This window comes from Typha latifolia, chromosome 3 (assembly GCF_019914945.1).
Source record: "Typha latifolia isolate L0001 chromosome 3, TyphaL0001v2, whole genome shotgun sequence".
NCBI classification, from domain to species: Eukaryota; Viridiplantae; Streptophyta; class Magnoliopsida; order Poales; family Typhaceae; genus Typha; species Typha latifolia.
Genome location: NC_133088.1, coordinates 15,218,157 through 15,234,800, shown reverse-complemented (window position 1 = coordinate 15,234,800; position 16,644 = coordinate 15,218,157). Strand labels below are relative to the sequence as shown.

General features: G+C 35.9%; 2 protein-coding genes across 3 annotated transcripts; one reads left to right on the top strand and one right to left on the bottom strand.

The window, feature by feature from the left end:
* The first annotated feature begins 120 nt into the window (after positions 1 to 120).
* On the top strand, positions 121 to 4,750 carry LOC140783350 (uncharacterized). The gene is made up of 10 exons (XM_073130221.1): positions 121 to 403; positions 496 to 574; positions 671 to 765; positions 1,419 to 1,523; positions 1,632 to 1,711; positions 2,506 to 2,596; positions 2,667 to 2,774; positions 3,214 to 3,300; positions 3,620 to 3,688; positions 4,375 to 4,750. The coding sequence occupies exons 1-10, from the start codon at positions 170 to 172 to the stop codon at positions 4,504 to 4,506; spliced, it is 1,080 nt and encodes a 359-aa protein (XP_072986322.1). The 5' UTR covers positions 121 to 169; the 3' UTR covers positions 4,507 to 4,750.
* Positions 4,751 to 5,921: 1,171 nt separating this feature from the next.
* On the bottom strand, positions 5,922 to 15,117 carry LOC140784465 (sphingoid long-chain bases kinase 1-like). Of its 2 annotated transcripts, none has more exons than XM_073131886.1 (9): positions 14,846 to 15,117; positions 13,149 to 13,682; positions 12,672 to 13,043; positions 12,001 to 12,094; positions 11,877 to 11,914; positions 10,373 to 10,519; positions 9,265 to 9,364; positions 7,266 to 8,206; positions 5,922 to 6,466 (listed from the first exon to the last, which is right to left on the bottom strand). In XM_073131886.1, the coding sequence occupies exons 2-9, from the start codon at positions 13,572 to 13,574 to the stop codon at positions 6,317 to 6,319; spliced, it is 2,268 nt and encodes a 755-aa protein (XP_072987987.1). In that variant the 5' UTR covers positions 13,575 to 13,682; positions 14,846 to 15,117; the 3' UTR covers positions 5,922 to 6,316. The 2 variants fall into 2 exon arrangements, with proteins under 2 accessions (XP_072987987.1, XP_072987988.1); XM_073131887.1 differs by lacking the exon at positions 14,846 to 15,117 and adding an exon at positions 14,197 to 14,322.
* Positions 15,118 to 16,644: the final 1,527 nt, after the last annotated feature.

Genomic DNA, 16,644 nt, shown 5'->3' with positions numbered 1-16,644 from the left:
TAATTAGTTAATGTTGAAACCTACGGGGACTAATTAGTTAATGTTGAAACCTACGGGGACTAATTTAGTAGTATTTTCCCCTACTAATATTGTTGTCTTCCACGAGACATCGTTTATATTAAGAGCTCACTCTTCTCGCTCGCTCTCCTTCGCCTTCGTGTAGGCATCCATGGTGGACGACTCCGAAGCCAACGGACGGGAGGACTCCTTCGTCCTCGAGGAGGAATCGGGGCGGCTCGCTGAGCTCGCGCGTGAGCTGCGAGACGCCGCCGCGGAGCTCGTCTCGAGGACCTCGAGCGAGGAGCAGGGCCTCCGCCGGAGAGCGGTCGCCCTCGAATCCGGCATGCGGAAGCTCCAGTACGCCGTCAATGGCCGCGCGATCGATCGCAAGGACGCCGAGAAGGTTCGAATCCCTAGACGCGATGCGATCACATCTCTTCCTCCCTTTTGCTTTCTTCGCGGTTTCTTGGAATCTAGAAGCTGTTCTGGTTTCAGATAGAGGAGGACCTGTGCAGGGCGAGGTGCATCCTTAATGATGGAGATGTCGCCTCGCTTGTACCTGGCAAAGCTCACGGTTGATTTTCTTATTCTACCTCTGTTTGATTCGTGGTTTCGTGATCAGAATTTAGTTGTTTTTGTCGTGAATTCTTATGTAGTTGTTTGTGTTCAGGTAGGTTCTTGAAGATGTTTCTTGGGCCCATAAATGTCCGGGCGACGAGGAAGGACGTGCAGCTGAAGGTGAAAGATGAGTATAACAAATACAGGGTAAAAATCTCGCATCTCTTCATCATCTTGATATCAAATTAATTATCTAACATATGAGGTATTTCACGAAGCTTGAATAGGAAATCTAAGATTAATCTATTATGTTTGGTTCGGCTCTGATCGTGATGTTAGTTTGGCCACTTCTTTAAGTTACTTACGTGAGATAAATTATCATATTTCCTGATCAATGTTTTCGCCCTTCAGAGAGGAACTCGTATGTTTTTGCAAATGAAAAATGCATGGGAAAGCTATTTGGATTTTGTCTTATCCTTCAAGGTTAACACCAAATAGAGTTATCTCGTTGATTCAAAAGGAAACTACTTTACAATAAATCTACTTAGACTTCTAGTGGAAATTAGAATGACAGAAAGTTGTCTTCTCTTGCAGAGTTGCAGGTCACCAAGAATAGTTTGCAACTTTAGCTTTCTAGTTAATTCAAGTACTAAAAGTTACTTGCCAAAACATCCAAATAACAGGTTTATATTTATTTATTTATTTATTTATCTTCTGTATATACTTTGCACAACATCAGAGCTGGTAAGCACATGACGTTAACTGTCAATTATATTATCTGGGATAGTTATATCTGAAATGTGATTTTTGGAAGAGGAGGAATTCATAACTAATTAGTAGTCTAATTTTATTCTGGGCAGGATAGAACAGCTTTTTTGTTCCTCCTTTTCCCATCCATCTTACTTATTCTCAGATCAAGGAGGTGGGATGGGTGCTTTCCTGCATTGCCGGTCCAACTGTACCAAGTATGGAAGTTCTACAGCTTAAATTCAGTTTCAAATGTTTTGCTATCACTAATACGTGACATAATATACAGAGTTTGAAGTTAACATCTAGGTCGATCAATTTTTCAGGCTTGGCTCTTGTTTCTCTATACAAGTTTAGCGCTGCGAGAGAATGTATTGAGAGTAAATGGAAGTGATATTCGCCCATGGTAAGGGAAGGCTGATTTGTAGAAATAATTTTGGTTTACCATCATGGTGCTTATTATCCAACAAACTCATGTACCCTTTCTTATGCTTTTCTAACAGATACCAAATCAAGTTTGCCTCTTTCATCTTCTTGAGGAAGCATTTTTTGTTTCCTATTTGAATGTTCTTTTCCTTTGCATGACTTGCATATACATTTCATGCACTTTGTCTGAGATGAAGTACAAAAGAAAACTACTTTATTTTCCTCAATTTCTCTATATGTCAAATATGCTATAAGTTATAACAGACTTGAAGAAGCAGAATTTTCACCTGAATGTACATTTAATCTTTTTTCTTTCTTTTCTTTCTACCTATTCCATTGTAGAAAGAACACATCCTTCTCATCTTGTTTCAGATTGTTTTCATGGTGGATCATCAATGAACCAAGAATCAAGCAACACTTTGGTGATTATACAATTGAGCCACGGACTTATATAATATATGATACGTCAAAATGTATAAATATTTGGAAATCGAGATTGAATTTGAAAGTTGTCTCCATTCCTGTAAAATTCAATATTCTTAATAAACAATAGGCATCAATTACTAAGCCTTCTCTGTGCACTTGGCCCTCTTTTCCAGTTGAATCCCTACATTATGTAATTTTTTATGTTTATATGGAGTCTGCACTATTAGAGTTCTTGATTGAGGCCTTCATTGTGGTTGGTTAGTTACTATCTTTAATCAAAACTTGAGTTGTAGTGGTAGTTTTCATGTTGTACTTGTTCATTTATTAGTTATTCTTTTGGTTCTGCAGGTGGATGTATCATCACTACTGTGCAATGCTGATGGCCATTGTGAGTCTTACTTGGGAGATAAAAGGGCAACCCGATTGCGCATACAAACAGGTACTTCCTTTTGCTTCTCCTTTCACAACGGTCATAACATATCAAGTATGACATGTAAAACCTTGTGCAGAGAGGGGTGCAGCTGTTTCTGGCATGGGCTATGATGCAAGGTGTGGCTATGCTTCTACAGAATAGATATCAACGACAAAGGCTTTATACTCGAATTGCTTTGGGAAAAGTATGCATCATATTCCACCTGCTACCTTAGCGTTTGCTGTGTAACAAGTTTAATATCTACTTGACATGACAATAAAAAGAAGAAAAGAAAGACTAACACATGCAGGCCACTATTATTTTTTATCCTTTGGGAATGATGATGTGACTCCTGAAGGTTCTAATGGTTGTGGGCTGTATTCATGGATCACAACTTATCTTCATGATCAAACATTGTACTTTTGCCTCTGTGGACCACATATTTTATTTTGTAAGTGTAATTGGGTACTATGAAATTTTTCTCACTTTCACTGTGCACCTGCCTAGTTTATGTAGCTTTAGTTCATTGATCAGTGATCATTGATGGGTCTCTTGAAGTATTACCTTCCAGTAGCTTAGTTGCACCTAATCTAATTTCTTCTTCAGCGAGTATGTACTTTATTTTGTGCTTCCTGCTTTTGCAGGCAAAGAGAATGGATGTTGTGTGGGGAGAAACAGCTGGTGTAGAAGGTCAATTGTGGATGTTATACCCGATCCTTTTCATATTACAGGTATGTTTTCATTATGATTGTGTTATAATAAACAAAATCTGGCATGCAGCGCTATTTTCGTTATGAAATGTAAAACCCTTTCTGTCCAAATCAAGCTTGAGTAATAAGGCATCTCAAGAAATTTTAGCTTGTGATCAGCAAGAAAAGCTTCCCTGTAGAATACTTTTGATGAAAGAGCAATATTACTGTAACTTCTTCTAAGATTGTGGCAGATGGGGCACAATAAACCATTGAAATTTGGAAATATTATTTCACTACAGGAGAATAAGATATTTTCTTCCTAATCATGTTTTTCATACGATGATGACTTGATTTCCAGGGCTTTGAAGCTTATCTTGGGAGTTTACTACTTCGCACTGCATTGGATGGTGTTGTTTCTGAGTGGCAGGCAAGTGATTCTTGTGATCCAAGATAAAACTTTACCCTAAAATCATGTGGTTGACGGCATGAGCAATAATTAAAAATTAAAAGGTATATAAGACAATTTACATACATGATTTGAATATAGAGGGCATAAATTAGAAACAGATGAAAAGATCGGTGTTAAATGAAAATTCCTCTCTAATCTACCTATTTGTAAAAGAATATTTTGTAAAAGTTAAGCATTGTATTGATCACATATTTGTAAAAGAAAAAAAAACCTTATACGTTTTAGTTTTACCAAATAAATCTGACAGTAGGATGTTCTTTTGTGAATATTTTGTTAAATGTACGTCTTGAATGGTAAATAAAAAAAAAATTAGGATGTAAACTAAAAAGCATGAAACAATTGGGGATGTTAATAAATTTTTTGTTTGCTGACTTGCAGAAGGAATGAGAACTTCTACAGATTTATTATTATATTTGATCTTTTATAAAAAGAGACTATATAAGAGAGAAATCAAATAATACTAATTTACCCATACAAATTAAAAGAGTGATCTTTACTTTCGACTAATTTTATGTAGTATTATTTAATCTGAACTGTTGGATTAGGAGAGAGAAATTTATGATTCTTATTGAATTATGTCCGGCGGCATACCATGACATTTGAATAGGTGCTCTAGAATCTTACAATTACTTCCAATGCTGCAGGTGATAGTTTGTGGTATGCTACTGGTAGTGATGGCGGTGGGCAACTTTGCAAACACAGTGCAGACGCTGATGGCAAAATCAAAAGTTAAAGCAGAAATGAAGCGAAATAGGACCAAGCAAAGCACAGATTAGTGAGTCATACTTCAAGACCTGGGAGTTTTGATAATATATTGTAGCCTACTCTATCCGCATTACTAATTAAAGGACTTCCTGATCTCCCAAATGAATCTCCAACAAGATGGGAGAAGTGAATGAATCCTTCATCTAGTACTTTGGACAGCTTGAGGTCCTTAAAATATTATCAGTCCTTTGTCCGGACAAGGTTTTGATCCGAATTTTTAACCCTATTAAGTCTTCGCATATTTCTTTTCTTTTATGCCTAGTTTACTTCGAAATTTAAATACCAACTTAGGTGAGTTTTGTCACATTCTTTTCTTACTATGTAAATTGCTTACTGTGTTTGCGACTTACATATAAATTACTTTCCTCAATAAGTCTAGTTCACTTGTTTACGTAAGTCACTTTTCAGTTCATGACTTATATAAGTAGTCTTTCCAACGGTTTTTCTCTCGTTCAAGTCAAACTTTGCTTAGCAGTCCATATAGAAAATTAATTTTCGCATAAGTTGTTTTTTAGTTCAACAACTTATGTCTAAAAAGTCCGTCTAATTTAGCAATCTTTGTTGAGCTAAATCTGACTTGACACAATTTACTTAAATTTATTTTCAAGTTTTGAAAGGAACTACGACGCTTAACAAAAGCTGGGTCAAAAAATCGTCTATGCCCAACAAAGCTTTGAGCAAGCTGGAACAATCAATGCAGCATACACTATTTTACGTCCAAATCCAAAAGACTTAAGTGACGTCCAATATCGAGTTACCATTATTGGGTCACTGAGATTCATTATTACGCCTAGATTTTCGGAAGCATAGCTTGTCCGCCTCTCCACCTCCATGTCTCTCCCATAAATAAATTAAGGAAATTTAGAGGTCATTCCTTCTTCTTTTTCCAAATATCCACAACTTAAGTTAAATAAAAAGATTTTTAAAAAAAGTTAAATAAAAAAAAGTGAACAACCAAACTAGACCTATCCCAAATTTTACCTATCAAAATAGACTGCTGCTCAAATTTATTACTAGTCCTAACTAAAATGCTAAATTTATAAACGTTTTATCATTTGGACCAGGCCACTAAAACGTTGGATGAGTTCAGCAATTTATTTAAGACTACAGTAAAAGAAAAGTTTCTAGTAATAAGTTTTGAGAAGATCTATTTCAGTAAATATAGTTTGAATAATGATTGGTTTGGTCTAAAACTCTAAATAAAATGCTATAGCGACCGACCAATCATGATGTTGAAAAGGATGAGAAATGTAAAATGAGGGTGGATATTGTGAAATGTTACATTATTTTGAACTGGAAGTGAAAGGCTAGATGGAACAGTGAGATTATAAACTGGATCACAGAAAATGTGTCAACCAATGAGGAAGATCTAAATTTCGTGGATTGGATATTCGAATTTCAAAGAAAAAGAAAAGGGAAAAGAAAATTACGAGTATGGATTTGACTTGAACCCCATTCAATGAACTAGTAAAGATTATGTTCCTTCATACAACTATAGTTTGCAAGAATGCTCTATAATACAAGTGTACACATATCTTGGAACTGGACCACAACTGAAACCAAACAATATCTCAAAGCCCTGCAACAGAATGAACACACAGCAAAGAAAGAGATAACTGATGATTAAGATTAATCCCGTTACGCTCCTATGAGCACGCAAATGTACATAGACCTCACAGATAACAAGGCTGATTCCGACCAAATCTCGAGTTCTGAATGCTCTGAATATTCCAGTACGACACCTCACAGTCAGTTGTTAGGGTACGGAACAGAGAACAGACCATTGACAAAAACTCCCAAATGATCAAAGATATACATATTTTATACACGATTTTTAGCAGGACGGCCAATCAATCGACACTGTTCAGGTAGCAAAGAACATCGGACTTGCCCCTTAGCATGTAGAAGTTCACCATCAATGCCACACCCATTATGAGTGTTTGTGCCAGGTCTAAGCTTCACTGACTTCACCTGTAATGCCAATATGTAGTTAAGAGTCATGTATGATTTCTTGACTATTCAAAATTATGCAGAACAATTAACACTAGGACATCAAGATGATCTTTCTTATGTCCATTGCAGCACTGCTTAATAAATATAAAACATCACTGAATAAATAAGAAAACTAAATCATTAGAAAATGCAAGATTTAGGGCATATTGTTTAGAAAGCAACTGCCTTTAGAATTGGCCAGCAGTTAATCCATGATGAGGTGTAAATCTGTGATACTCATATAACCATCTTGATCTACTAGAGCAAGACCTCACATCATAGATGCATACAGAATGGATCTAAAAGAGAGGAAGAAAGTCATGCTAAGAGTTGATATAGACCTCTATAACCTTCAATCAAAGAATCAGAAGAGCTGAATCAAGTTTTCTGAATAACTCATCTCCAAGAAACAATGTTTCAGGAAACAAAAGATGGAAGGTAAAAAACATGAAGCAGTAAATACACTGACGTGTGGAAGGAAAAGAAAATCTAGGCAATAATTGTAAGGTTCTAAACTGACATGTAGCTTTTCTATGAGATGCCGGGTATGTAGTTCTTCAGATATATTACCAGAACTAAAAGGGTAAACCACAATAATATGATTGCTAGAAAAGCAGAAAGAACAGCAAAGTTATGTCAATTGAAAAGACTGAAAGAACCTCAAAATTGCAGTAGTCAGTGCAGTTATAAAATCAAATATAAATTTTTTTGGAAAGTGCAAAAAATATCAGACAAACAAATATAATGAAAACCGAAAGGCAAGCAAACAATATAATACCTTAACATATTCGACAGATGGTAGAGAAAGATGCCGCCCAAACTGAAGCAGTATAAAAAATCTCAACAACCTCAGTCGGCCACATCCACCAACCAATAGCAAGTCTAAACTGTTATCGTCATGCTCAGCTTTTGGTGCAATAACCTGGGAACTCAAACTCTGCACGGTTCTGCAAGAGTGGTTGCAAACCAGTACACCAAGAAAGTGCCCCTTCCTAACTTCCCACTTCTCATCTAGCTTTGGCACAAGTTCCTTCATTCCTAGCTCTATGTCTTCAGGTGGCCCTGGAAGCTCAATGGCTTTCTCAGGTTCCCAGTTTGGCTCTGTATCCCACTTCGGTCCAGAGTCCCAGATAGGCCCAGGATCTGACACTGTTGAAGAGTTGTCTTCCTTGTCATACATTGTTGTGGCTGCCCATGAAGACCTGGAATCATTGGTAGCAGTCAATCCTGTCCAAGCTTTATCTGTCCTTGACTTTGATCTGGTTCTTGGCCAGTTAGAGTTGGATGAAATGTGAGGTTGTGGGTGGAGGACTTCTTCCGGTTCTGAAACTATATTAGTTCTCCCCAAGGATAATCGCTTTGATTTGGGATCAATTCCACGGACGTACTCAGATGGCTCATTGCTTGCAAGTGTACTACCTGTTGTATCCAAGTCTCCTGACATTCTGCTAGGAGACATAATCGAATCAATGCTAGATAAACTGGAAGCCCTTGGAATGCCTTCTGCTCTAGACCTTAGCATTATGTCTGTATAGAAATCTGACATGTCAATCTTTTCTTGCTCTTCTGAAGCCCTTTTCTGGGAGTCAGATTCCTTTGAGATGGGAAGATACTCCAACTCGAAACTGTACTTGGGCAAGCATAGAAATTTCAGAAAACCAGCCACAAAATATCGAAGAGGACCGAATCGCTTCTGATATTTCTCGGATAGTTCCAGAACTGCAAAAAAGAAAAAAATAATAATGATAGATGTAGTTTATATTCAAATACTCAGTCATCATCAATTAAATGAAAAGTGAAAAGATTCAGGAAACTTAATTAGGAGATCAGACTGAAGTTGGGAGATCCCTGAAGAAGTATTCAGACCCAACTTGGTGGGCTGAGTGGAGCAGTCCATACATTCATTATTCTCTTTGGATCTACCAGAAAGTGAATCCAAAATTTACAGCTGGCCCACAAGCTTGACCATGAGCCAGCCCAAAACTAAATCAATTAAAGGAGATGAAGGTTCATCTATAATTAGTGGACTTATTACCACCACAACTAATTCAAGCAATAAAAATTTAAATTGTCTGAGCAGATAACCATCAAACAACTAACTCTGATTATCTATCACTTTACAGGAAAAATAACTATAGTTATAGTATCTTGCATAGTCTAGTAAAAGAATTAAGAAACTCAATACGGAAACATAAACTGTTATCTGATGGTGCCATATCAAAGTGTGCCCCATTTTAGAAACCTCCTTGATAGTTTAACTCATATCTGTATAAGAATATTGTGTTTCTGATACGCAGCTACAGGGGGTACTCACCCCCTGTGCATTATAAAGAATATCTGGAAAACTGAAGTCTGATTTTCATAAGCTTGAGGAATTCAATTTTCATAAATTTGAGGAGCTCCTACATTAAATACTCCAGACTGTCATAAAAAAAACGTGTACAGTGAAATTTCAATGATAGTATATGTAATATTCGGAGGCAAAGATGATAATTATGCTCAGCCTCACTCACCAGAAAGCAAGGCCTATCGAAACGATGCATGACCAGGTAAGCCCATATTTTGATTAACAACAAAGCAAGATATTGTAGGCTGATAATCGACAATATCTGGCACTACAATAGCAGGGTTTGAGTTACTAAGATCTGAAGATTGAAGAACCATAGACCATCTAACATGTAAAACAAATAACTAAGAGTGCATGTTTCAGAATAAGAGAGCAAAATCAAGTCAAGATCAAATAATCAAGTTTGACTTCTATGAAAATGTATAGTTACCATCACTGAGGAAACCGAAGTATGAAACTGTTGTTCCAAAGTGAATGATCCCAGATTGAATCCATTCAACTGCAAAAACATCTGTAGCTGTAAGGCCCCCCTGTGACCAACAAATGTTATGTCAACATCGGCAATATAATATGTAACAGTATTATGCCCAGATATGCCAAAATAGTTATGAAAAACTTGCACAAATGTAACAAAGTACATTCCAAGAAGAAACCTTGCCAACTTATCTTATATGTCTACCTCCACTTTCAATCTTAACCCACATATCTAGCTCGACTGTACAAGATACATCGTTAGGAGGACTTAATCTAATCTTCAAGATTAGGCTTCAAGAAAGATACTTTTAAGGTCTTTACTTAAACAAAGAAAGCAGCTGTATGAATTTTGAATTTACAGAAACATTATTTGGAGGCTATTGTCACGGCCCAGCAGTATGCCCATATGTCTCTTCCTCACCCTTATCTCCAATTTTCATGTTATTTCTCTGAGATCTCCTTGATTTCTAATTCTGAGAAGTCACTTGAAATAATCACCAAATAGAATTGTTACTCTGCAAAATTCCTCTTCTAATATTTCTTAAAGTCTAGCTGAGAGGCATATCAATATTCTTCAGGGTTTCTATAAATTTCCAGTCTGGTAAATCATTCACAAGGATAGATAAAGCCTTTGTCTATAAACAAAAAGAATATCAGTACCTGGATCCAAAGATTCTAAACCATGTCACTGTTTCAAGATAAATTTTATATTTTCTCAAGCCTAATCCCCCTAAATATCATGGACCTGCCCTTGTCCTAACCAGAAAAATAATAATATAATATATGCCATCCAGTAAGCTTCCCACTTCATTTGCTTAAGAATAAACAATTGCAAATGCATTTAGATTCACTCACCCAGTTCTAAAAATATCAAGCAAGCTGGGTGCGTGCATAATGATATTGGCTACCAGTTTTTCTATTGATAATCACCATCAGATGTAGTAACAAAATAAAGAAAAAAAACATGTTCAGGAAGAAAGAAAGAAAGAAAGAAAGCAGAAAAAATAGCTTGAATCGTGGCAACATTATTAACAATAAAGTGATTGTATTGCATGATTGATTACCTTCACAATTGCCATTGCAGCAGAAATTGGATCTCTAACTCCTAGAACAGTCCAGACAAGTGAATTGTCAGAACCTGCTGGAATTATGCCAATCGGAATGGAAATAGCTTCCCTCTGATCACCTCTACTAAGAAGACCATTAAGAACCTGCATTAGAATATGATCATTCAAGTCCCAAATATAAAATTGAATAATTGGTCATGCATTGATTATTTCTATTATGAAATGGCAATAAATATTAGGCATATGTACCACAGGTGTAAGCCTCAAAAAGAAAAGCAATGATTGGAGATGGAGATTGAGGTTCCTAATCGCTAAAAATTTGTTCAATAATGTCTAATTACAGCAGAAAGGATCACCAACCAACAATATGGAAGAAGAATGCAACTCCAACTTGAAAAATATATCAGCAAAAATTGACAAACTTTCATGCCCAGTATCAACTCATTGCTAATCCTCAAAGAACAGGTGGCTAGTTCCTAGTCAAGGAAAACATGGGAAAAAGGGGTGTGCCATGAAATGCGGCTAATTCGCAGTTATACCTTATTGATTGGAATTTAGGCTCATGCAAACTATGTGCAACCCTCCAAAAGTTCCTCTAGACATGGATATAGTACATATGAAGGAGAAAGGTGATGAATTGATTTATGTAATATATGCCCAATGTTGTGAAGAGCCAGATAGAAACACAAATGCACTGGCAGTAAAAAGGATATAGACGCAACATACATCGAAGCTATATTCGGGGCTTCTAGTCATAATTTTGTCTGTTTAGCTAGCTCTAAGGATCATGGTATTGGAGTTACAGTCAGCTAATTATGAAATTTTTGATATGAAATTACTAGCCAATGCAAGTATTTTGAGATCTCTCATAAAAAATGGTAATCTAAAAGTCCAGATGAGTGATGCTAGTTTATACTTTATCAGAAAAACAAAGCATGCATAATTGTACATTTAAGAAATTCACTGCCATACAGCTTTTATACCTAAAAATTTACCGAGTGCAAGAATGTGATCACAACATATACGGTGCTCAGAAATTCTAGGTATGATGAAGAAGCTGAGAGTAGCACTAGTTCAAGATAAGAAGAAAGTCAGAAACTTTGCTTTGACTTGAAAATTTTGTGTATCCATATAATGCATAGAAAGAAGTGCTTTAGTTCAAGCAAGCTAATAGAAAAAAGGCTCCTAAGAAAAATGAGAAATATAACTTAACAATCATGTAAGAGGGAATAACCATATATCAATGGCAAATGATGTTTCAGAAAACTAACCATGTGTGGAGTTAAATTTGTGATAAACAATAATTCGACAAACAGATCAAAGATGAAAATTTTGACACCATAAAGGGTAATGAGGTAAACTAGTTTGGTCAGTAGAGGAGTCTCTATAGATCTCATCTACTAACCAGAAAACCCACATACTAACTACAAAATTTTGACAAGTTATGATAAAATCAGTGTACTCAAATAAGAGCTTAATAGAAGATACAGTGGAGACAGACCTCATTTACAATTCCATCACCTCCAACACATACAATTCCTACAAAACATTTGAAGTAATGTAAACCAAATGTATTGGAATGTCATTAGGGTACAGTAAAGAGAACTGAAATAGTGCAAATGTACCATCAGGGCATGTGCTGAAATCAACAGTAGAAGCAATAGTTTTTGCATGACCTGCATGTGTTGTTTTAACTACTTCCATCTTGAAACCTGCAACCTGTCACCAGTTTAAAAAAATTAGTTATTGGACACTGAAGCTCTGTAATATGATAGCACCTTTTATTTCACGTCAAACAACTTACAAAATTACATAACTGCTCAAAATAAGCAAAGGGCAAATGAAAAAGCAATAAAATCAGGACAAGCTGAGACAAGGAAAGGCAGCTCGCACTATTACAAAAGTTAATTAATAATATTTATTTCAGGAGATTAACAAGTTTAGAAGCTAAATTTATTTTTCTTCTATATGTCATTCTAGTGAAATTAGCATTTAGAAATTAATTTTGTGCCGAGTCATATAGCATATCTAGATGTCAATCTACAGGGATCAGCAATTTACCAGGAAAAGAAAATATCGGTTGTCTAATAGCATACAGTATATATTGATGTTCTCTTTTACAAAGAGTGCTCCTTGTTTTATGTTAGTTAAAACTTCAAAGTACACAAACATAATATATAATGAAAAGCAACCAAGATTTCCATGTCAACAAAAAAGAATGTATGAAAAGCTCTCACAAAATGGTCTAAGCTCCGGCAAGTACTGAATCAGCATCAATTCATTAGATAAAGCATACCTTAAAGATGGGCTCAACTTTTCCATGGAAAACTTTACTAGATCGACCATGTCCAGATCGAGGATTCAGTATCACAAGTATCTTTGGTGGACTCCTACATTTGATATATGGTTGATCAAATGGAACCTCACTTGCTAATATATCAGAAGCCTGCTTCTTAGCAGAGACCATAGGGTGAGGTAAGAAATTTATAAAGCATTGCTGATCTGCAAAGCCAGTAACCCACAGAATGGCTTCCTCTGAATTAGAAGCTAAGAACCGGAAGTCTTTTTGAACTCGTTGAGGCTTTACAAAGCAAGAAAGCCCACATGATCTCTTCTTAACAGGGTATGCATGCACTGTGAAATGTCGAAGACCAGCATTATAAGACACCTGTCAAAGTTTAAAAAGAAGCATAGGTTTATAGGGCACAATCATCAATAATTGCAATCACAGATTCAGCCAAAACAATTAAAATCATATTCTCTGAAAGCTTACTGATATGACATCCTCAAGATTAAGCATATTAGAACCCCATATCAGGGTTTTGCTCGTAAGTCTCGCATCAGTGCCATTAGTGTTTCTACTTCCCGAATTATCTTTCTCATCCCCACTCATACTTTTTGTTTTCTTATCCAGAATGAGCTTTCCGGAGAAAACTTCATATCCTAATAAGTCAGACTTCTCATCTCCTATATCAATTCTGTGCTCATGTGCCTTTGCCTTTTCAGAATCTATATCAACAGTGTGTGGATCCTTCTGCTTAAAAGATTTCTTCTTGCTTCGTTTCTCCGGAAATACAGTTGGAGAAGAATGCTGCCCTGTTGCTGTTTGAGAGCGTCTGCTACTCATGCGACGACTAGACTGCTGGGATAAGCGCCTTGGGGAACCAACATTTTGATGATGATGGTCTGACTTCTGCATTTCAATCTTCTATGTGGAGCTCAGTACATGGTTACAAATAGCATATAATGGAGCATGTCAGCATCACTCCTTAGAACCCATGAGAAAAAGTCAGTGTAATAGTGAAACCTGCAACAGAAGGTATCATATGTTGTCATCCATGAACTGAGTACATCATCCGGCAGAAAATTAATGTCTCGATGAAGTATTTAAAACACTTGTTTTCATGTAATAAGTTAGGATGGCTCGAAACGGTTAGAGAGAGGCAGGTTCTCAGCTGGACATTATAATAATAATTTGATTCTTGAAATTTGACAATCCTAGATATAGTGGCAGATTTATAAGTTGATTTGGCAATACAGCAAAAATGCTAGATTTTAGTATCAGTCGCCTCTTTAAGTCATTTTCATAATCTCTATTCTCCTCAGACCTTATTGGTATGAACATAATAACCAAATAAGAATGACCAAAATCCAGCAATGTCGCAAATCCTATTTATTATAATTGCAGGAGAAGTGGAAAATTATACCTAGAACTTCTGCATGAGCTTATTTTGAGATCAGAAAGCCAAAATGTTTTCATAGAAAAAGCATGACGAGAGAAGAATGTAAAACTACGTAAATGCCCAAGAATGAACACTCACAAGGTTTCGATATAGCTTGGATGCAGCATCATGAATTGTTACCAATTAAAATAAGGATAGCCTTCTGATACCCTTTGAAATTAAGAAGTTTTGCCATCTCTAACGAGCACACCCAATATATCTAGCCTCGCAAACAACATATTAAATAGTAGTTCTTTAAGCAGGATTAAAGACTTCAGGAAATGCAAGAGTCCTAATCAACAACGGTTTTCAATCCTCTTCAATAGTTCAACCTACCTTCACCTAACAGAAGATTCTGTTCTAACAACCACTATAAAATTCAAACAAGGATTAGAGAAAAGATATTAATAATGTAATAGTTCACTTCCTCCTATTCAATTCAAGGACCTAAAAGAACTCTTATAAAAAAAATATTAGCTAGAATACGACTATCCCTTTCAGATTCCGCGTGAATTCAACGGAAAATAACAATTTAAAAGTTAACAATCCACCAACCCTGAAATCAATATCTCTGAGCTCGGATCTCGTCAAAATAATTCCATCAGAACCAACAATTGCGAAACATAACAATCAATCCTGCCGTGTTATAACGGAGGGAAACAAGAGATCGCCAAAAAAAAAAAGAAAATCAAAAGCATTTCTCGCAATTGGATCAAGAATCAATCAGAGGAGAACAAAGGGGCAGCACCTGCGATTGAGCTCCCATCCGCCCGATCGACCACGGGAGATCGATCCGATGCGGAGGCCAAGAACAAACCCTCGTTCTCGAGCACCGCGGGCTCCGAGGAGAGGAGTAATCGAGAGAGAAAGGAGCGCGAGATCGTGCCAAACCAAGCTCTGTTTCTCCTCAAACGTGGCTCGAAGAAGAACCCTAGAACCGGGGTCCAAAGACAATGGAAACAACCAAGCCAAGGAGGAAGAAAGAAAAAAAACAAATTAAAAGGCAAATAGGAGGAGGACGATAAGAAAGATTTATTGGCTATTTATATATGTAGCGTATTGGACACGAAGCGGCGTTCCGGCTCTGTAGTAAAGGGACTATTTCGTCTTTTTCTCTGCCTTCTAATTATTATTTCTTCACATTAAATTTATCAAAAGAAAAAGGTGAGCAAGTTTCTGCGGAGAAGAAGAAGAAGAAGAAGAAGAAGAAGAAGAAGCCATCTCCCATGCCCCGCGGAGTATTATATCGGCACCGGAGGGCATAGATACGGCCACTCGCTGTGAGGTTACCGCGCGTCAAAGTGAACATTTTACGGTCGTTCCCTAGTACTGACTACTGACTGCTGTAAATGCGCATTTATTGATGTAGAGTAGTTATATTTTTTTTTAAAATTTCATCTTTAATGTTATATTATTCTTTAAGAAAAATTTCAAATAACACCCGTCAAGTTTAATTATTTTCTAATTAATATTCCGTTTGAGAATTTTGTAATTAGATTACTTTCCTGTGATTTTTATATAACATCTCACTGTTATTTTTACTAACTATTATAAAACCTAATTTATAGTTTCTGTAACTCCCCTGATTAAAGTCTTAAAATACTTTTGAAAAAATGTTAGATTTAAATATCGAATATATATATATATATATATATATATATATATATATCTAACCACCATATCTTATTTCATCAAAGGATAATTTAGTTATTTTAAATTCATCTTTAGTATTTTAATATAACGTTTTTTTATTTAATATATTTTATTTGAAAATAATAATAGAGTTTCAGAACTTGAATGTTATAAGAAAATTATAGTGGCTTAAATTACAAAATCCTTAAAACTGCATTTTAATCTGAAAAATACTGGAAGTATAGGGTGTTATTTGAAAATTTCCTAATTTTTTTTTCAGGTTACCTGTCAGATTCGTGCCAATTATTAGACCCATGTATCCCGAGAACGGGACGTTGATTTTATTTCTTGTGGACTACTGGAGTATCTGAGGATTGTTTTATTTTCTTTTCTTTTCTTTCTTGTTTTCTTGTATTTTATGGAACGATTGCAGAGGTGATCAGTTTAATTAGCGGTAAAATAAATTTTAAAAAGACGATTACAATTTGACATAAGAATATAAGTAGGGATAGGATAGGATGGATGGCCTTCTAAAAGATAAGTTTTACACTTAGCTAAACACAAATCAAAATATAATAAAAAAATATTATCAAGTAAATTAAAAAAGAAAGTGGGCACTCAGAGGGAAAGAGAGAGAGAGAGAGAAAGTAGAGCCCCTGTCCCAAAAGTAAGTCTTCATCTTAACCAATATCACCGGTGTCGCATAGAATTGTGGCAAGAGACTAAATAAAATAATGTAGACTAAAGAATGTTAGGCATCTTGTGGTCGTCAAACCCACAATTAATGTAATGTTACAATCCTGCAATAATCTACTTTTATGAGAACCCTACGAGTATAGAGTCTCATCAGATTGTATCCTTGAAAGGTATAAAGGTATAAGACTAAACAATTTGTTCATCGTTACATGGATGCAA